This window comes from Phacochoerus africanus, chromosome 2, assembly GCF_016906955.1.
Source record: "Phacochoerus africanus isolate WHEZ1 chromosome 2, ROS_Pafr_v1, whole genome shotgun sequence".
NCBI lineage: Eukaryota > Metazoa > Chordata > Mammalia > Artiodactyla > Suidae > Phacochoerus > Phacochoerus africanus.
Window position 1 is genome coordinate 276,217,208 of NC_062545.1, and position 21,711 is coordinate 276,238,918.

Here is a 21,711-nt window from a genome sequence, read left to right on the forward strand (position 1 = left end):
GAAAATTAAGACCAAAGAAAACCATCTTGAAAGCAGCAAGAGAAAAAGGATGCATTATTTACAAGAGTCTGAAGGCCTATGGATTTTCACAGAAACTGCAGTGCCAAAGTGGGACATGCATAAAATGCTGAGAAGAAAAACTGCCAATCTAGAAATCTGAATCCAGAAAGAAACATCCTTCAGGAATGAAGGCAAAATACAGACGTTCTCAGACGAAGGAAAACCAGGAGAATTCACTGCCAGCAGACCTACTCTAGAAAAACTGCTGGAAGAAGTTTTTCAGACAGAAAGGACTTTCAGAACACTGGGAATGAAGGGAGGACAAGAGCAGTGGTGAATCCTTAGAGAAATACAACAAACTCTTCTCCTCCTCCGTTCCTAGAGTATGTCTGAGGGAGTTCCCTGGTGGCCTGGCCATTCAGGATTCGACGTCATCACTGCTGTAGCGTGGGTTCAATTCCTGGCCCAGCAACTTCCACAAGCCGTGAACATGGCCAAAAAACATACAGATAAAATAAAGTGTGTGTGATGATTAAAAGCAAAAATGATAACGCTTGCCTGATGAGATTTTCAACGCGTATGGCTGTAACACACAAGACAGGAGAGCATGAAGAGAGGCGGGGAAAGATACTATACTGCACGTTCTGCTTGAAATGGTGAAATGCTGACGATTTTAAATATTTAGACTGGAAATCCAAGTCTGTGTATTGTAATTACAGGCCATCCACTAAAACCAAAACCAAAATCAAAAAAATCCTACAGAGAGATAGAGAAAAAACACAAGGGAACACTTTAAATGGGACATTAAAAAAAGTTCAAACAATTGACAGAGTGGATGAAGACCAAATATGTACTCCTTTTTTTTTCTTTTTCTTTTTCAGGCTGCACCTGCGGCATATGGAGGTTCCCACGCTAGGGGTTGAATCAGAGCTATAGCTGCCGGCCACGGCCATGGCCACAGCCACAGGATCCAAGCCGCATCTGTGACCCACACCCTAGCTCGCAACAACATCATCAAATCCTTTACCCACTAAGCGAGGCCAGGGATCAAACCCGCGTCCTCATGGATACCAGTGGGTTTGTGACCGCTGAGCCATGACAGGAACTCATGTAGTTCTTATTATAAACCACATCACAACCCTGCCCGTGCCCCAGGAGACTGACCTCCACGACTGCCCTGCCTGGACCCCTGCCCTCCGGCTTCCTTGGGTCTGGTGGACGAGGGCTCTGGGGAGAGATCAGAGGCTGGAAGGAGAGCTGGGGTCCCCCTAACTGTCGCCCGGCCCCTCCAGGCCCAGGGGCTCCTCACCAGCGCTTGCTGGCGGCCTTGACTCCCCACACTTCTGTGACTGTCCTTCCCTTACAGGCTCTCCTGTGACTCCGCCGGGGGGCGGACGGGGGTCAGCTCTTTCCCACAGGAAGCTTGATGGACTCGCCAGAGGCCACCGGATTTTTCCTCCATCCAGGGAGAAACCCACGGCCACACTGACCCGCACCGAGTTTCACAGTGTTGCTTCTTACCCTTCTCGGCAGGTCGTCTCTGGATGTAAACGTCTCAGGATGTAAACGCACACCCCACACCCTTCCTCCCCAGGCAACGGAGCCCCCACCTCCCCGGAGCCCGCTGGCTCCCCGCAGCGCTTCTCACCCGCGTGACGCAGTCCTCTTCCCGCAGACGTGCCTGGACCAGCCTGACGAGCAGCCCGCTGGGCAGCGTCTAAAGGGAAGGTGACACAAGAATGAGGGCCTGGCCTTCGGAGCTGAGCTCAAAGAGACACAGAGCTGGCCAGCCAGCGGGCTCTGCTGAGGACTGAGGACCCGGCCCTTTGGACACGAAGCCTCTCCAGGTCCCTAGCGCCCTGGAGCCTCGGTAAAGCCCAGGCCCTCCCTGTGGCCCTGCCTTCATGCCCCCTCTGCTGCCCACCCCTCCCCCAGCCCCAGTCTGCATGGGGCTCCTCCTCCGTGGACACCCCCCGACCCCGCCACCTCCAACTCCTGCTTCTCCTGTCCCCCGCCCAGACGCTCTCCTCCAGCGCCACCCCAGTGACTCCAGGCGCCCTCGGAGCCTGCTCCCTGACCCTCCGCGTAATCCTGGATGTCACCTCTGTGACTGCCCTAACCGCACAGCCCTCCGGGGCCTACCCACATGTCTGTGTCCCCAGAAAGTTTCAAAGTCCGTGGAGGAAGGGGACTGAGTCTTATTTGTGTCCCCCAGACACTGGTGTACACGAGGGAGCCGACCGGGCACGTCTTCCCATCCCCACGTTCCGTGCCCATCATGGCTCAGTGGTTAATGAATCCGACTAGGAACCATGAGGTTGAGGGTTCGGTCCCTGGCCTTGCTCAGTGGGTTAAGGATCCGGCATTGCCGCGAGCTGTGGTGTAGGCTGCAGACGCAGCTCGGACCCCGCGTTGCTGTGGCTCTGGGGTAGGCTGGCAGCTACAGCTCCGATTCAACCCCTAGCCTGGAAACCTCCATATGCCGTGGGAACAGCCCAATAAATGGCAAAAAGACAAAAAAAAAAAAAAAAGATGGGGGTCCAAAAAAATTCCAAACACAGGAGCTCGCTGCCGGGCGCGGGGCCGCCAGGACAGCCCTTCCCACGCACGGCAGAGGCTCCCCTTCCGCATTAGGGCTCAGCCCCCAGCCCCTGCCCCAGGCTGGCTCCATTCTCAGCCAAACTCCCACCTCTTGCCTATGTAACGGAGGCCGCCCCTCCAGCCAGCTGAGCTACCTTGGATCTTGACCTCTTTGGGCCTCACACGCTGCGCCAGCAGAAGTGAGTGTCACCACTGCAGCGTCTGCTTGTATTACCCCCCCAGCATCCCCGCACCCGGCCTCCGGTAACGCAGTCCCCCACAGCTCCTCTGGGGAGGCACTCTCTGGCCCTTCAGCTTTGATGGTCTCTGTGGGGTCAAGCCCGTCCTCAGATCCGCAGGGAGGCCCTCACTGGTCCCAGTGGGTCAGCACAGCCCACCCGGGCCACTGATAAAGCTGCAGGGGCTGCCCCGGTCCCAGTCCCGGTGAATGAGAATCAGGCCTGGGACGTGAGTGCAGTCACTGGGGACAGGAACCTTGCTTTCCAATGGATCCAAAGCTGAGAGGATGGGAGAGCTGGAGCTGCAGCAGCCACTTTGCAGGTATAAGGAGAGTATAAGGGAATAAAACCAGCACGAGAGAAAGAGAGAGAGAGAGAGAGAGAAACAGGGCTCTCGGCTTGAGAATGGCTCTTCCAGGAGCCACTGGATGGGACGTCGGAAGAGAAAGAGCGGACAGCAAGAGGATAAAGGAGGGGGCACCTCTGTGGGATCTGGTACTGTGTCCCCTTGAAAGTTATGGGGCCTCTGTGGCTTCTACAAGGTGGACAGCAAGAGCGAGTGGGAGAGAGAATGAAGGACATGGGGAGAAAAGAGGAGGCCAAAGGCAAGAGGGAGGCTGGCCAGTGGCCAGAGGGTCCGGCTTCACTACCTCCTAAGACACCTCCATGTCCTTACGCCTCTCCTCTGCCAACTGCCTGCTTAAGCCAGCAGTTCTCAACTTAGATCAACCTGATTCCAGAAAAGCCTGTTACAGCACAGATCACAGGCCCCGCCCCGAGATTTCTGACTCGGCACGTGTGGGGTGAGGCTGAGAAGCCTTTCTAGCAGGTTTTGGGTGAGGCTGAGGATGCCGGTCCGAGGACCACACCTGGAGGACCACTGTCTTCAGCAAACTCAAGCACCCAGGAGCCTGCCCTGCGTGGAAGAAGTTGCTGGTGGCCCACATCGCTCGGCTCTCCCAGGTGCTCCAGGCCAGGAGGGGGGCCGGGGGACCGGGCCAGGGGGCAGCCCTGCCCCTTCCCCCACATCACTTCTGTCCCTTCCTGTCCCCACGTGTCCCCTGCCGGCCCCAGGCAGAGCCGTTTCCATCGCGAGGCGGGTTTCCCGAGATTCCTCTCCCTTTCCTGACAACACCCATCGGGGAGGCAGCATTCAAACAGGTACTGGGATGCGGGGTGGGGGGCGTGGGGGAGGGTGCAAGCCAGTCAAAGAACACACGGGTTGAAAGGCGACAGGTCCAGGAAAAGCGCAGCACCCCCCGCGGTCCACACGGCAGGGGACAGCCCGGCGACTTTGAGCGCGGCCCCTCGCGGGCGCCCCCCGCAGCTCCCTGCCTCTGCGCTGTCTCAGTGCCAGCTTTGATGTGTCACATCAGCGGCGGGGGCTTCCCGGGGGCCGCTTCTCAGAGTCCTGCCAAACTGTCTTTGTAGGAATCAGGCTCCCTCCTTCCAGGCTTCTGCCATGCCCTCCCATCCCAGCCCCCAAAGCTGGCTTTTAGGGAGAAACGGGACAAACTAATGGAGCCCGGTGCACCCCTGCTGGTCACCGAGAACTGGCTTCAATGTGGACCTTTCTTCTCCTTCCAGCGCCCAGCACCCGGGCCAGGACAGAACTGCTGGCCTGTGAAGCACAGAGGTGCTGCCCTGTCCCAGAGAGCAGCCAGGTGTGGAGGCTCGGGCCCTGGTTCTGCGCCCGGACGCCTCTGAATGCCCCCAAGCCTGGGCTTCCTCCCCAGGATGACAGGAGTCCGCGTGGCCCCAGCCTCAGGGGCTCTGACGTCCTGTGTCAGGAGCTGTAGGTATTTTGATTGACAGTATGAACATGTGTCTGGAGCAGAGCAGGGAGAGGAAGGGGGAAGATTCTGGGTCTGCCCAACTCCCACCCCTTTGCCCATAAAGGGGCTGCTGGTGGGGGGGCGGGGGGGGGGCGGGGGGGGCGGGAGGGGGGTGCCTGGACTGGGCTTGAGCTCACTTAAGAACTGATCAGAGAATCCTTTAAAGACAACTCTCATTTCAAAGTCCTTGCTGCTTCCCGGGGCCGGCACACGGTTTAGATGGCAGTAGCTCTCCCGGTTCTGAGGGCAGGACAGGGGACGTGAGGCTTTGAAGGAAGAGCAAGGACCCCACCACAGGGCGCGTGGCAGGCCTGTAGAGGGGGGTGACCCGGAAGCGAGACCCCACAGTGGCAAAGGGTGGCAAACTTTCTCTCTCTCTTTTTTTTTTTTCTTTTTAGGGCTAAACCCATGGCCTATGGAAGTTCCCAGGCTAGGGGTCAAATTGGAGCTAGAGCTGTGGTCTATGCCACAGCCACACAGGATGCGAGCCATATCTGCAACCTACACCCCAGCTTACGCCAATACCGGGTCCCCAACCCACTGAGCGAGACCGGGGATCAAACCTGCGTCCTCATGGATACGAGTCAGGTTCTTAACCTGCTGAGCCACAACGGGAACTCCAAGGGCAGTGAACTTTCAAAGGCGCCACGGAGACTGGTCCTCAGGGGGATCGGCCACATCCTGGGCTGTAACTACCTCCAGGGCCCCAAACCCTCCACAAAGGCCTGCTCGGCGCCAGGGCCTCGGGGCCGATAGCGAGGGACAGAGCTCCCCAGGCCATCTCGGGGGGCCTTCAGGATGGGGAGCGGCGAGAAGGGAGGCGTAGGGGCCGCAGGGGACAGAGACAATCCCGAGGACGTGGAAGCAGAACCGAAGGGCAACCCCAGAGGTCCTAGGAACCACCTGCAGGGGACGGCGCGTCTGTGTCCACGGGGCAGGATAAGGACAGGGGTGCTGTTACCCAGATAGTAAAGAAAATGGTGACCGACAACTGGGCACTTGGGGACATCGGGTGACATTACACTCCTAATTTTCACTGTTTTTATTTTTTGCTTTTTAGGGCCACACCCCCAGCATACGGAGGTTCCCAGGCTAGGGGTCGAATCAGAGTCACAGCTGCCATCCTACACCACACCCACAGCAACACAGGATCCAAGCCGCATCTGCAACCTACATCACAGCTCACAGCAGTGCCGGATCCTTAACTTGCTGAGCAAGGTCAGGGATTGAACCCGCAGCCTCACGGTTACCAGCCGGATTCATTTCCACTGCACCACGACGGGAACTCCCAGATTCCTAATTTTTAAATGGAATTAAAGTTAGGAAGAATCCAGCTTTGGTTCCTTCTGGTCTGACCAGCCTTTGAAGCACAGGGTATTTATTCATTCAATAAGCATGGAGTCCCCACTGTGGCACAATGGGATCAGTGGTGTCTCTGCAACGCCTGGATACAGGTTCAATCCCTGGCCCGGCCCAGTGGGTTAGAGGATCCCGCATTGCTGCAACTTCGGCTCCGATCTAATCCCTGGCCTGCGAACTCCATATGCTGCAGGGAGGCCAAAAAAGAAAAACGCAAACAAAAAAACACAGGCCATTCCGCCCTAATGCAACAGCTGCCTTCCAAAGAAACCTTGATTTAGCAATAATTGTGCTGGAAAAGTAAGAACTGCCATGGGAAAGGGGAATAGCACCTGGGTATGTTCCCAGCTGACCCGCGAGAATTCCCTAGGGAGCGTGTTTAAATCCAGATGCCCGGCCCCCCACGTCCAGGCACTCAGACTGGAAAAGACGAGAGGGGCCAGGAGAGGCTAACATGCCCCTCAGTGGCTCGTCTCTGGAATGGGCAGTTTTAAACGTACAGATACGTATGCTTCCTGCAGGGACTTCAATAATAAAGCTTTTCTCTCCTTTTTGGCGTTTTCTAGTAGAAATCTAAAACCCTCCAGAGCGACCACACCCCACTCCTGCTGCAAAGCGGTATCCTCCCCCATGGCACCTCTTCTCCTCCCTATCACCTCCTGGGATCAGACCCCAGCAGCACTAGGTTTTGTGTGGCCTAACCTCCCAGAGGGGCCTGGGCCGGGCGGAAGCTTTCCAGGAGCCCTGGGCCAAAGGGAGGTGGGACTCAGGCTCCGGCTCATGCACGTGCAGGGCCAGCACCCGAGACACCGCACCCCCACCCGCGGGGCCCACCGGAGCCGTCCGGCGGTGTCTGTGATGGTGAATCGGATGGCAGGCTCAGAGACTGGACTGCAGGAAGCAGATGGGGATCGTGGACTTGACAGAGCAGGTGAAATCCAGCTAACTTAGAGGGGAGCCCCAGGGCGCAAAGGCGGCCTCGGTGGGCTTGGAGAGGAGGCAGGACACAGCTCCCGGGAGGAGTTCCGCGAGCGCTCTGGGCCCAGGCTGAGTCTGGGAGGGGCTGAAGACCGTGGGACCCCCCGAGTGGACACTGAAGAAATATTGCTAAGTTTTCTAGGCGAGTCAACGCGTGTGTGCGTGTGTGCGTGCGTGTGTGTGTGTGTGTGTGTGTGTGTGTGTGTGTGAGTGATTAAGAGGTTCCATTATCTTCTGGGGTGCAGAGTGAGGAAAGCAGACTGTAGTCAGCGGTCGCTCCAGCGAGGGAGCTGGCCAGCCCCACTGTGTCTGGCAGACACTAAAGGCAAGGAGACAAAAGGAATAGCTTTATGGTGAAAAGGAGGCTTCAGGTGGAGACACCAGAGGCAGCCAGCTGGAAGCAGGGCGTCCTGTGCACTTGGTTAGGGGAGGGTACTGGGGACAAAGGTTAGGGAAGCTGGCAGTTGAACAGTAAACAAGTCCTGGCCACTTGGGACCAGGAGTCACGGGGTTACTGTTGACAACCCTGGGCTGAACTCGAAGCACAGTCTGACTCTGCCAAGTCTGACTTCCAGCCACTGGCTTCCTGGGCAGGTTACCGCAGGCTGTGGGTCAGAGATCTACCCCCCACAACCCCGGCCTCGCCTGAAGCATGCAGAAGCTCCAGGCCAGGAATCGAACCCAAGCCACAGCAGTCAGAGAATGCCCAATCCTTAACTTGCTGTTCCACCAAGGGAACTCCCAGAGATCTGTTTTTATATATGGCCTGGCCGTTGTACGTTCAGCCTCTCAGCAGGTATCAACCAAGACACTGATGGAGGAATTGGCACGCCACATGGGTTGGCCTTCAAGTAATCTGGGAACAGGGAGATGGGGCGTCTGGGAGCCGGAGCTGGTTGAAGCCAGGGGCAGCAGCGACGGTCCTTATACATTCTCACTGCTCCCGAGCATCTTTACAGCATCTCAGCGCAAAGCCAGAAACAAACCAACCAAAGAGCTGGTTCCCGTCCCCAGCCACCTTGAACGCCTAGCGCCCTCCAGCGATGCCTGCCCATGTGAGTTTTGGGGTCCTTGGTCAGATTCTGGGTTCTGCTATATCATTGCTAAGCATGACCGTGGTGACGGCTCCACGGAGCCCCTAAACCTTCCCAGCCCACAGCCATGCCCGGGGCATAGCAGGTGCTCATAGAACACTCGATGAATAAATGAATTTGTCAAGCAAGCGTGAGGGATTCCTGGCCCTGCCTCCTGGGTGGGGTATCCTCGGTGTCCCCCACTGGCTAGAAGTTCCCAGGGGCAAAGAGAAGGAATTCAATTTCGGGTCTCCCATGGCACAGCAGGGTGGTGCTGGACATACAGGAGGTGATTAGGAAGTATTTCAGAAATCGTTCGGGGAGTTCCTGTGGTGGCACAACGGAAATGAATCTGACTAGGAACCATGAGGTTGCAGGTTCGATCCCTGGCCTCACTCAGTGGGTTAAGGATCCGGCGTTGCCGTGAGCTGTGGTGTAGGTCGCAGACGCAGCTTGGATCTGACATTGCTATGGCTGTGGCGTAGAAGCAGCTGTAGCTCCAACTGGACCCCTAGCCTGGGAACCTCCTATGCCTAGGGAGCAGCCCTTAAGAAAGAAAGAAAGAAAGAAATCGTTGGGAAATTCCGAAGATGGTATGTCCTGGTTAACGCCTGCGATACAAGAGGCTTCTGTGTAGGAGGCAGAGCCAGATTAAGGGAGAGAAGCACGTTATTGGAAGGTATCACTGCTGCAAAAAGAGCCATAAAGGCTCCAAATCAGCAGAAGCTTTACAGACAGCACTTAATGAGCGGCCTTGCCGGGCGTCTGCGGCAAGACCACACGCCCGTCTCAGCTCCTCAGACCATTTCACTCCTTGATCAGCCCTGATGTCCCGGCCTTCCAGCTTCCCTCCACCCACACTTCCAAACCAAAGAACCCCAACAAGCCACCCTTGAAAGCACTTCGATGTGGTCTGAAATATGCTGATAATTAGAGTAATGAAACCCAGGAGGAATTTCCTTAAACTCCCTCCTCTCTGTTGAATTTTATAAACCTAATAAAAGCATCCTCATCCTAGAAATAAGCCTGCCCCCCTCCACCCCGAAAAGCTCATCTTTTGCAGAAAATGAGACAACCACTTCCTTTCCCAAACCATAGTCCTAACCCCCAAAGTTGGTCTCCCCCAAACTAGAGCTGTGCACTCTGACCCCTGCGAGATGGTGGGAGCGGGGCAGGGCCATCACGTGCCCCCCACACCACCCCCGCCAGTCCCCGAGAGCACCGGCCAGGCCCCGTGGGGTCGGGAAGTGCTCTGGATTAAGCAGCTCTAAAACTGGCTCACCATTTAGGAGGGCACGTGGCAGTGACCCTGCCAAACAAGGTCTTCCTTCTCTTCCATCGAACGGTCTCTATGGGCAAACTTCAGGCTGGGAGTCTGCGGGAGCGACACCCCTCCTCTGCGGGAGCGGCCGTCACCCTACCCGGCCTTCCTGGCCATGGCCGTGCGCCTTGCCCAGCCTGGCTCTGCGGACACCGCACCAGCTGGCCCACGCGGATCCCTTTTCTGGAAATCTGGCCTTGGAGCGGCCCTTGTGGGGGGTCGGAACCGAAGACCCGGGAACCGGAACCAGGGTGGAGGTCATGAGCAGCCGAGGAGGAGAGAGTGGCGGAGAGAACGGAGACAAAAGGCGAGGGGCCTCAAAGGGCAGAGGGGGCCAAGGGTGCGGCCCGGCTCCTGCCCACAGAGCCCAGGAGGGTCTTCTACCAGGGCTGGGAGCCCCTTGTCCCCTTCAGATTCCCTTCTGCCAGGGCAGCCTGGGACGTCTCTGCCACTTGCAACCAAGGGCTGAGGGCCACGTGGCCGGCCATCACTCACTGGCAGCCCACCAGGCCTGGGAGCTTCCCTCCAAGTTCTTGGAGGAAGGATGACCAGAGACGGGCGGGAGACCAGCCCTGGGCGGCCCCGATGAGGCCCGAGCCCTGCCCTGGCCCTAGGCAGTGCCTCGGCCTCCGCAGTCACAGCACAGCACGGAGGCGGCGAGGGGAGGACGGAAGGCCCGGAAAGGCTCGCGCCAGCCGTCCCCCACCACAAACACCCAGGGAAAGCCGGGGTGCGGCTGAAGAATGCCTGAGGGAGCACCCCGCTGCCCTGGTCTGAGTGCTGGTGCCCCCAGGTTCACGCAGGGAAACCCCATCCCTCAAGGTGACGGCGTCGGGAGGGGCCTTTGGGAAACGATCAGGTTGTGAAGGTGGAGCCTCACAAACATCAGTGCCCCTAAAACAGGCCCCAGAGGGTCCCCTCGTCCCCTCGCCACGTGAGGCTTCGGTGAGAGGACGGCTGTGGCCCAACGCTGAGTCTGTGGGCGCCATGACCTTGGACGTCCCAGCCTCCAGAACCGCGGGACAGGTTCTGCTTCCAAGCCACCCAGTCTCTGTCACATCGGCCTGAAAGCACTAAGAAATCAAATCCAAAGGGGATTTTGAGAAGTTCCTTTGAAATTTCTATCTGCATTTAAAAGCACCGACACGCTCAAGCCCTATGAAAATGTCTCTCAAGCATAGGTTGGTGGGATTTTACAACTGACACCCAGCCCTCCTGGATGCCAAGGGGTGCCCGGGTGCAGGTGGGGTGGGAGGAAGTGCCCCCGAGCCACAGCACACAGGGTCTTTCTACCCCTGGGAGAGCCGGGCCACTGCCCTATCAACCCCCTGCCAGGGAGTTCCCGTCGTGGCTCAGCAGAAACAAATCTGACTAGTATCCATGAGGACACAGGTTCAATCCCTGGCCTCCCTCAGTGGGTTAGGGATCCAGCGTTGCCATGAGCCGTGGTGTAGGTCGCAGACGTGGCTGGGACCTGGTATTGCTGTGGCTGTGGCGTAGGCCGGCAGCTCCAGCTCCGATTCGACCCCTAACCTGGACACATCCATACGCCGCCGGTACAGCCATAAAAAGACAAAAATTAAAAATTAAAAATTAAAAAAAAAAAACCCCCGCCAGCGCAGGACCATCATCAGTGGGATGGAGACACCCCCCGACCCCGTCCCCACCTGATGGGCTGACGGTAAGAAGAGCGGGACAGGGCCGCTCCAGGGGTACCAAACCATTAGTGGTCCTTTCCCACCGCAGGGCCCACCCATGCCCACCAGGATCGGGGCCCTCTCTGAGGAGGCTCTCCTTCCTTCTGTCGCATCCTGCCTGCATCTCATTTCACCCCAGCCTTTTCTCCCACTTGATCCACCAGGAAATGGAAAGCAGCTGAGGGAGGCAGGCGATGAGGAAGCCCCGGGAGCTTTCACCCCGTCCTGCTCCCCATCCTACCTTGAATTTCTGATAATGCTGCCTGGCACCTGCCGCCAGAGAGGAAGACTGTTTTGCTATCAAGTTCTCCACGCTGAGAAGATTGCTATGCAGATGTTTGCAAAGCCACATCGCCTGAAGAAAGGGAAGAGGAAAGGGACATTTTTGTGAGAGCAGCGATGAAGGGCCCAGTCCTTCCACACTCTACGAGAAAAGCCTGGCCGGGGGAAGCATCGCACTTCTGGCTGGAAGGAGGCCGCCAAGGGAGAGACGCCCATCACGTGCCTCCCGGCCTTAGAACTCTGCTTGTCTGCCATCCTTCTTCTGCCAGCCTCTGGCTCTCGAGAGACCTGGAAGACCTACGCTTGTACCACCCTTAACATTCCTTCTCAAGCTCTGCAGATCGTGGGTTCTTCTTTCTTTTTGTCATACACCTGGGGCACACAAACGTTCCCAAGCCTGGGGTCAAATCCGCATCACAGCAGCGACCTGAACCACAGCAGTGACACCAGATCCTTAACCCACTGAGCCACCAGGGAACTCTGGGCATGAGTTCTTAAGAAAGGTTCAGGGCGTTCCCGTCGTGGCGCAGTGGTTAACGAATCCGACTAGGAACCATGAGGTTGCGGGTTCGGTCCCTGCCCTTGCTCAGTGGGTTAGTGATCCGGTGTTGCCGTGAGCTGTGGTGTAGGTCGCAGACGCGGCTCGGATCCCGCGTTGCGGTGGCTCTGGCGTAGGCCGGTGGCTACAGCTCCGATTGGACCCCTAGCCCGGGAACCTCCATATGCCACGGGAGTGGCCCAAGAAATGGCAAAAAGACAAAAAAAAAAAAAAAAGAAGAAAAGAAAAGAAAGGTTCAGGACAGGAAACACAGGGGCAGGAGCTAAACAGGGATCACAACCCATGATCACTGGTTTGTCTTTCCTAAAGCTCGGGAGATGACCTATCCCTGCCAAGTGGACGCCAGCTCATTGACGACACTATACTCAACGAGGGAAGAATACATTTTAAGGAATAATCATGCCACAAAATGTTCTTAATACCAAGATTAAGAAGCATTTAAAAATAAATAAATAAATGAATAATGAAAATAATAAAAAATAAAACAAAATAAAAAAAGGTGTTACCGTCGTGGCGCAGCAGAAACAAATCCAATTAGGAACCATGAAGTTGCAGGTTCGATCCCCCGCCTTGCTCAGTGGGTTCAGGATCCAGCATTGCCGTGAGCTGTGGTGTAGGTCACAGCTGCGGCTCGGATCTGGCGTTGCTGTGGCTCTGGTGTAGGCCGGTGGCTATAGCTCCGATTCCACCCCTAGCCTGGGAACCTCCGGGTGCGGCCCTAAAAGGATGAAAGACAGGGAAAAAAAAAAAAAAAAAACCATTTAAGCATCGGGATGATTCAGGAGGCCCTGAAGTCAGTGCCCCGGGGCAGATATGAAGGTTGATTCTCCAGGCTCCTTGCGCTGGGAAATGTCAGCAGCATCTCAGGGCGTAAGGCTGTCGGTTCGGATTTTAGCACATACCGTCCTAGGCTAACATTAGATTCGGCGCATCCCCATGCAGAGGAGAGTGGCAGGGACAGTGGCTTTGCCAAAAACCTTGTGACTGAAACATCAGCTAATGCCAGCAACTGCCAGGAGGTCGGGGAGCCCCTGGTTTCTAACAGTGAAACAGTGACTGGGCAGATGGCAGAGGGGAGTGAGTGCTGAAGGTCGGATCCCGAGGGACACAGCAGAAAGACTAAAGAGACAGATGGACAAACGGATGAATGGGTGGACAGGCAGGTAGGCGACAGATAAGCAGAACAGCTGGCTATGCTAACCGCAAAGCCTGGCGATGCAGGTAGTTTTACGTAGGCACCAGCCATCTTCGTCCCTTTTCAGAATAAAGCGAGGTGCCAGCTCGTCAGGGAAAACACCTGTGCATCGCCCAGCCCCAGGAGGAGCCGCGACAGCAGTGACACTGTCATCGAGGAGGTGTTCCCCAGTGCTTCTGTACTGAATTGATATGTGCCGACGGAATGGACTCACGGTCTTGTGTTAGTTTCCCGAGCACAGCAAAGCGATTCATACAATTCTTCTTTTTCAGACTCTTTTCCGTTATGCGTTGTTACAAGATACTGAATACAGCTGCCTGTGCTACAGTAGGGCCTTGGGGTTCACCCTTAACCAATGTTAACTGATGTTCCCTAACCAGGTTTTTTGAAAGAAAAAAACAGAATGTTCCATCTCAGGTGACTACAAATTTGAAGACGGTTTGGGCGCTTAAAACAGGAGCTTAAAGTGAAGTTCCTGCTGCGGTTCAGCAGGTTAAGGAGCCAGCGGCGTCTCTGTGAGGATACAGGCTCGATCCCTGGCCTTGCCCAGTGGGTTAAGGATCAGGTAATGCCGCAAGCTGCGGTGTAGGCCACAGATGCAGCTCAGATCCGGCGTGGCCGTGGTGTAAGCTGGCAGCGGCTCTGATTCAACCCCAGCCCAGGGGGGAATCGTCCATATGCCACAGGTACGCTGTTTAAAAAAAAAAAAAAAAAAAAAAAGGAGCTCAAAGACAAAAACCATTCATGAAATGAAGCTTCAGCTTCAGGAAGGGGTTGCCTTCAAGGAAGGAGAGACACAAAGGAGTGAAGTATGAGGGGTACTCCCTGCCTCTTTCAAGTTGAGCTGTCCTTGCAATGGAGAGAAAACCATCAAAGCGACTGTGGCAAAACGATAAACGGTAAAGTCTGGGGGTCGGGCGCTTGCGAATTTCTGGTGTACTTTCTCTGCTTCTCTCATTGTGGCTAAAACGTTTCATGATTGGGATTTTACGAGCGAACCTGGAGATTCCACACCAAAAGCTTGGAGGTGTGCGTGCTGTGGGACCCAGCACTTCTAGAAACGTATCCTGAGGCCGTAGGGAAGGCAGGGTGAGCAGAGATGGGCACGGGCAGCCGTGCCCAAGCCCGGGATGTGGCGAGAGCGCCATCTCTGGATGGCGGGGGCTCTGTCTCTCGTTTGGCTCTCTCCTAGGGTTTCTGCTGTGAGCACAGACCGTCTCTTGTGACCAGAGAGTGGGAAGCGGGAGAAAGCAAAGATGAAGGAAAGCCCGGTCACGCCGAACCTTCACGGAGGGCGGCCTGGCTGCAGCCCCGCAGGACCGACGAGCGATGACGGCTGGACAACGCTTGACGCGAGGCACTTACCACGGTGGTCTTCCCCGAGGCGGGCGGGCCCAGCACGAGGATCCTCGGCACTGCGGAGCAGAGAGGGGGCCGTCACCGCGCGACCCGGCAAAGCAAGCTCCCGGCTCTGCCGCGCCCGCGGTACTTCCTCCCTTCCGGCCCAGATTCCACTCTCTGGAGGCGGCGCGGCCGTTTGTAAGCCGGCGGCTCGGCGCCGCGCTCTCCGAAGAACGTGTTCTCTGGGTGTGGACAGCTACGCGATCACGGAGATGGTTTACTGCTCCGTCTCCAAGGGGCCGCGGACGCGGCAACGTGTTTGCCAAACGAATAAATACAAGAACAGGTGGGACCCAAAACACCATAAAGCGTTTTAAACAGGGACTTTGTCTCGGGGACACGCTCTCAAATAAAGCTGTATTTTATGTAAATCCACCTTCAAGGGTTTGTTTTCTTTTTTTTTTTTTTTGTATTTATGCCTCTTTATTTAGCAAATTGTATTCCCCAGCACCCATCACTTTACAGAGGGAAATAACGGGAAAAGCCTGGAGAGTATGGGCCAGATGTATAAAACCCCAGATAGGAAAGGCTTTGTTTTCAAATAGGGACATTTCTAGGCTAATGGAGACAACCGACTTCATTCTCCTGACTCTGAAAGGTTCTTGGACCCGCAAAATTCCTTAAGACACCACCAGACTAGTGAGTAGGTCCTGGCCCCGGGAGACAAAAGTCCAGCATCTTAAGAAGAGAGCTGGGGAGTTCCCATCCTGGTGCAGCGGAAACGAATCCAACTAGGAACCATGAGGTTGTGGGTTCCATCCCGGGCCTTGCTCGGTGGGTTGAGGATCCAGCATTGCCGTGAGCTGTGGGGTAGGTCACAGACGCAGTTCTGACATTGCTGTGGCTGTGGCGTAGGCTGAGAGCTGCAGCTCTGATTAGACCCCTAGCCTGGGAACCTCCATATGTGAGTGCGGCCCTAAAAAGCCAGAAAGACAAAAAAAAAAAAAAAAAAAAAAGAAGAAGAAGAAGAGGAAGAAGAGAGCTGGAAGGCGTGTGCTTGGGTCCAAACCCCGGAGACACAACCCAGTGACTGGACAGGTGAATCTGTGCTGGTTCCTCCCCAGGTGCCACCTTGATCGTGTCACCTGTCCCCTTCACCGTGGGAAGCACTGAGGTGGGGGATCAGGCCTCGGCCTCTGCCTGCTAACCTGGCCCCAACCCTGGGGGACAGATGAGTCTGGCAGTGAGGCGCCTCTATGGACACTCACTCAGGGGAGATGAAGCCAGGGCGCCAGGGGAGGCTTGGGGGGAGGGGCAGCGTTTGAGCAGCAAGGAGCGGGGTCAAGGGTGGAGGAGCCTGGTACGTTGACACAGAGCTCGCTTGGACCACGGACCACGGGGAGAAGCTGCTTGCCAAAGCCAGAGGAAGGGAGTGGGGTGGGGGTGTGGATCTGGCTTGTGTGTCCACCGCCCTGCTACTTCTCCTGGGCTCTCAACCAGGCCTCTGCCGAAGCTCCCAGGACTCGGGCCTGCGGGACCCAGGAAAAGGGGCTGCGCCTTGCCGGGAGCTTTTGGGGAACGAGGTGCCTCCCAAGTCGCACGTTCATTTTGACAAAGTTTATGAGGCTCCAAGGCTGCTGGGAAAACCCTCCCCTTCCGGGCGCCTGTAAGTGGCACCCAAATTGTACACGTCTATGAAAATGCTTTAAAAGGGGAACATCCACAGCTTTCTCCACACCTAATTTCTCGCACACATTTATGTGATTAATTTCAGTTTCTTAAAACCTAACACCTTGAAACTCCAGCCCTGCTCATGAGTAATTATTTATAAACAGCGTCATAAAAGGCTGCTTGACTGCCAAGAGTAATCAACTTCTTCAACCCACTTCAAAGGAAATCAAAAAACCTTTCCATCCACAGATCCTTTTGAGGTTTAACTAGGAGCATGATTTAAAATTCACAAGAAAACCCTTAGGTATTGGAGCTCTAATACACAGCTTTCTTGGACAAACGTTTGATAAAAAACGAAACATACCATTATACACACCATCGCCTGCTTTAATATTGCCCAGGGCTACTGTAAATGCTCACTTTGTACTAAATCTGCTTTTCTGGCAGTGAAGGGGCCGCCAGCCCGTGTGGCTCCCCTCGTCCCTCCTGTGCATGCTCGCCAGGGTGAGTCCAGAGCCTTCTCTCCCTCCACATGAGCCACCGGCCATGCCACTGTGTGTCACAGCGAACCCCATCCCAACACCCGCGCCCAGGAAGCGCGGGCTCGAGAGCCCGGCTGGAGGGAGGACCGACCGCCCCACGAGCACGGGGCAGTGGAAATGCCCACTGGACGTCAGGGTGCCTCTCCTCACCCCCAGTCCTCTTCTTGGACCACTGCTCCCTGCTTCCCCCACTCCTAGAGACATCCCAGATGCATGGTCTTCTCCTCCCCACCTTGACCTCCTTCTCCCAGGTCTTTGCCTCACTTGCTGGCCTGGGAGGGAAAAGCCCACAGATGCTCCCTCTTCATTTAAGTGGGTGGGACGTGAGCCAAAGGGCAAAGATATGCCAGCACCCTTCCGCCTCCTTCCCCATCCTTCAGCGCCCTTCAGCCCTGCCAGCCCAGGGTCTGGGAGCCAGGGCAGAGGGCTGTGGGAACACATCAACGCCTCGAAACAGTGGTTACTGGGATCCGATGACTCAACTTCCTGAGCGTCTGGGCCAAAATCGCCGACACCAGTGAGGGGGGAGGACAAACAGGAGGCCGGCCTCCAGCTCGAGCTGAACGAAGAGGGTCTGCAGTGTTCACCCTGCTGGAGAGCTACGGAGCAGGTGCAAGGTGGCGAAAGGAGAAAGGGTTCCAGGGAGGGCAGCCTTGGGAAGGGACGCCGAGGAGGGTGGAAGGAGGTGGGGAAATGGGTGAGGAGGAGGCAGAGGTGGCTCAAGGCCGGTGCCCAAGACGACTGTCCAGCTGACAGTAGGGAGTAGGGAGTTGTGTCTAAAACAGGAAGATGGCGTTTGAGTGTGCAAATTCTGGGGGAGTGGCTGCCTGACACTGAGACTCACATGGGCACACAGAGGAACAAGATCACAAGCTGAGGATGAAGTGCGCTTCAAATTTCAGTTCTTGAACTTCTAGTGGGGAGACCAGCGATGCTTCGAGGTTCCAGGTCCAAGTGTACACGCGCCCCGGAGAGCAGTTTCCAAACCAGCGGTGCAAGGGCTACCACCACTCAAGTCCAGAGTTCAAGTGGTTGTATTAGTAGCAAGTACAGTTTGGTGGTTGGTTGGTTGGGTTTTGGGCCGCGTCTGCGGCACGTGGACGTTCCCAGGCCAGGGACCGAAGCTGCACCGCAGCAGCAACCCCAGCCACTGCGGTAACAACGCCGGAGCCTGAACCTGCTGGGACATGTGGGAACTCCTCAAATACAGTTTTAACTTAGGAAAATCGCATTAAACTTTGCACAAGTGGACACTTGACAAGGCACCACCTGGAGCCCGGCAGGAGCATCAGGGCCTTCTCATCCCTTTCGACAGTGTCACTAGCCAGTCGCCAGGGACCAGGCCAGAGCTTGGCAGCCTCCATCTCAACTACCAGATATGCCCATCTTTCAGAGGACGAAACTGAGGCCGAGAGAGAGCAGTGATCTCTCGCCGACTCTCCGGCTTTACCTGTTCAGCCAGGTGCGGAGGGGCCCCTGGAGGTAGGTGGCTGGGGGGACGCCTCCCTGAGCCGCACTTCCCAGCACCCAGGCTTCCGCTTTGCTCTTTGAGTCTTACCCCACTTTCAGTTTGCCTTTATTTGGCCTTGAACTTCTACTTTATTTTGACTCAGCTTTGCTTTATGGATTTGGCGGAAGCAGGACAACAGCTGGAACCCAGGCCGGAATGCTCCCAGCAGCCCTCAAGTAACAGAGCTCAGCAACGCCTGGGCCCAAGAGCCTGGGCTGAGGGCGCTGCAGAGAGGCCACGTGGTGAGGCCTGGGAGGCGAGCTGGGGTCTGCAGCAAGGCCGCCAGGAAGCAAGGGGGCTCCTCACCCCAGAGTCGGGGAGCCTCCCTGCCACACCCACCAGAGAACCGGAGGGCGTACCCCCCCCCCCAACGGCACACCTGCTCACAACCAGCACAGCTTCTCGATTCCGCCTCACTAGGGGCTCAGAAAGGGCACCGCTGGGGCTCTTGGAACCACACGGAACATCCTGCTCGGGGCCCCTCACTCCCACGCCCTGACCCGGCTCAGGCCCCGCGGGCAGGCCTCACGGAGGAGGCCCGGTGTGCCTGGCCCCCTCAGGCTCAGCAAACCTTCTTCCACCACGTTTAAACTACTCAGCATCCTCTCGCTTGCTGGCTCGCTCGGCCTCTGCGCGCCACCGCGGGGCACCTCAGGCCCCGTCCTCTCAGCTGCACCAGGCACTCCCTTCACTGGTGCGTCTGTAGCTCCTTCAAAGCGGCTAATGCTCCAATGAAAGAAACATCAAAGCCCCGAGACCCCAGCCTCCCTGACAGCTCGCACAGGGCGGCAACGATCCGATCCGGGCCTGGTGCATCGACCGTGGGATGGAGCGCCTCCTCTCCCTCCCCCTACCGAGGGCTCTGGCCTTGGGTCCGAGCGAGCGGCGCTCGCTTGGGTGAGGTTTGGGGAGCTGTGGAACTCATTAACGGGCACCGATAACGAGGCCATCAGGAAAATCTGAGCGCTGCCTGTCTACGCAGACCAGAAACCGCCCTTCCACCTGACAAGTGGAGCGATCAGAGCATAAACCCAACAGGCGACATCAGCGGGGGCGTGCCGAAGCGTTAATAATTGATTCTGTGGGCCAGTTTCATTTTAATAACTTGGCAGGAGGATCTGTGGTAGCTGTGCTCCAAAAGAAATTAAGGCGTTTTTCAATTAACCACCTCCCCGAGTTGGCAAAACCTTTCCCCACCCAGCCCTGACCTCCCCTTAGATACGGAAGGACCTTCCCAGAGGCTCCCAGGAGGAGGCGGGAGGGAGACAGAGGGGGAGGGGGAGCGGGGGGGGGGGGGAGCGGGAGGGGGCCCAGCCCAGTGCTTACCGTAATCATTGTCTAGTTGCAAATGGTCAATCATGAACAGGATGGGGTCCGTGGGCTGGTGGATCAGAAGCTGCTCCAGCATGTTCTGTGGGTGCAGAGCAGACATCCAGGTGGTTAAGACCTGCAGGGGCACCCAGGGGCCCAGACTCCAGGGGCCCAGTATCTTGCTATCACTGTGGATCCCAGTGATGGGGCCTGATTGCTCCCCTGCACCCCACCCTAGCTGGCACCTGCTTGGGTGAGCAGAGGCGTGAGGGAGGGACCTGGGTGGGTTTTGCTGGGGAGGCACCAGGAAGGAGGTGGAGCTCCCGGGGCCTGGCCCCTGGCTCAGAGCAGGCAGTCCCAGGGCCCTCTCCCCTCACTCAGTTCCTTTGTGCCTCCCAGGCCAGCCTTCTCCCCCACCCGCTCCCGCACTGCGCCATTCATCGCCGGCAATGCTATTCCCTCAGCCTGGAACACTTTTCCTCAGGCCTCAATGGCAGTACAGCTTCCGATCACAGCCACTACGTAAGTCCTGTTGTGCTGCCCCTGCAGCCCCCCTGCAGCCCCTTTACCGCCTCACCCAGGGCAGGTGTCTGCTGGGGGACATGGCCATCACTGCTACCTGTGCCCCTCCAGAGGGGGACTGAATATTTCCCAGCCAGACGTGAAAATAGTGCTGGGATAGTCTGGCCATTTAGTTCCCAGGGAAAGCAGCTTCCATGGTTCCAGAGCAAAAAGCACAGAAATGAACCAGGTAACTGAGAGGAGCCGGGCTGTGCACTAGGGAGCATCCTTCAGCCCGGAAACAAGCGGGGAGGGGCTCAGACCTTTGGGGGGCAGAGGAAAAGTGGGGCAGTTCTAGCCCCATTCTGCATTTCACCAGCAAGTCCCTTCTCTTCTCTGGCCTCAGCTCCCTGTCCCTTAAATGGCATGGCTAGAGGAGATCCCTAGTTGTCCATCACCGGTAAAAGGGTGTGAGATGATTTTAGATGGCCTACAGATTAATATTTTTAATTTCACTTTTAAACAGCTGCATATCTAATGTGTATCAGAAAAATCAGCATATGAAACCCATGATTTCAAGGATACTGCTCAGGATGAGATACAAATAAGTTAATTTTTTTAAAGTGGGTTGATTTAAAGAAATGATTAAGTTAAAATGAAAATATGATGGTTATATAAATCTAGACGAGTGATAAAATTTCATAGACTCATACCTTAAAAACGTTTTGCAGGGCAAAAACGGATGAAATCCAATTAAGACATGTAGTCTAGTTAGCAGCATTGTGCCCAATGTCAATTTCCTGGTTTTGACAATGTACTACAGTTAGATATTATTACTGGGGAAGCTGGGGGAAGGGTACACCAGAACAATGTACTATTTTTGTAACTTCCTGTGGGTCTGTAATTAGTTTAGGGAGTTCCCTGGTGGTCTAGTGGTTAGGATTCGCTGCTTTCACTGCTGTGGCCCAGGTTCAATCCTTGTCAGGGAACTGAGATCCCACTTCAAGCTGCTGCACACCAGGGCAAAAAAAAAAAAAAAAAGTTTAAAATAAAAATGTTAAAAAAAAGGAAATGAAGAGTTCCTGTGGTGGCTTAACAGGATCAGCGGTATCTCTGAAGCACAGGAATATAGGTTCCATTCCTGGAACCGCACCGTGGGTTAAGGATCCTGAGTCGCCATAGCTGCCAGTGTAGGTCGCAAGTGGGACAAGAATCTGATCCCTAGCCCAGGAACTTCTGTATGCTGTGGGCACGGACAAAACAAAACAAAACAAAGCCTATGTTTGCTGCAGGGATGGAGACTCGGGTTTCCTAGTCTGAGCTGTGCTCTCATGTGTGCTGGTCAGAGGCTCAAGTGGTCACGGGCATCACTAAGAAAGTGCTTCTAGGATGGCGAGCACCCAGACAGACAAATGCTCTAGCTTCCCTGGGGCCCTCAGAAGCTCTGAGGGGCTGAGGGTTCTTCTAGTCCAGCTCCTGAAAGCCTTTACTCCCACCAGTTGCAGAAAAGAAGCCTGGAGCACAGGCAGGGCTGTGGTTTGGCCTAAGGTCACACGGAGAGTGGATCAGTCAGGTCAGGAACTCAGCATAAGGGCTGGGAGCTGCCCTGAACTCTTGGCCCTGGGAAGGAAGGCCAAGTGGGAAATGCTGCTGCCCAATCCACAGGGTTGCTGTCCCAGGAGGTGGCCCTCCCTGAGGATGGGGGTGCCACCCTCAA

At 56.1% G+C, this 21,711-nt stretch overlaps 1 protein-coding gene across 5 annotated transcripts in view; it reads right to left on the bottom strand.

Moving 5' to 3' along the window:
* AK8 (adenylate kinase 8) overlaps positions 1 to 21,711 on the bottom strand; it is a 128,923-nt gene that overhangs the window by 106,687 nt on the left and 525 nt on the right. For 4 of the 5 annotated variants that reach the window (XM_047768783.1, XM_047768784.1, XM_047768786.1 and 1 more), the window contains exons 2-5: positions 19,509 to 19,593; positions 14,484 to 14,533; positions 11,324 to 11,437; positions 1,649 to 1,717 (exon numbers count right to left, since the gene is read on the bottom strand). In XM_047768783.1, coding sequence (XP_047624739.1) covers positions 1,649 to 1,717; positions 11,324 to 11,437; positions 14,484 to 14,533; positions 19,509 to 19,593 — 318 coding nt within the window. Of the gene's footprint in view, positions 1 to 1,648; positions 1,718 to 11,323; positions 11,438 to 14,483; positions 14,534 to 19,508; positions 19,594 to 21,711 lie in introns of those variants that run through there. The other variant, XM_047768787.1, reaches the window with a different exon arrangement.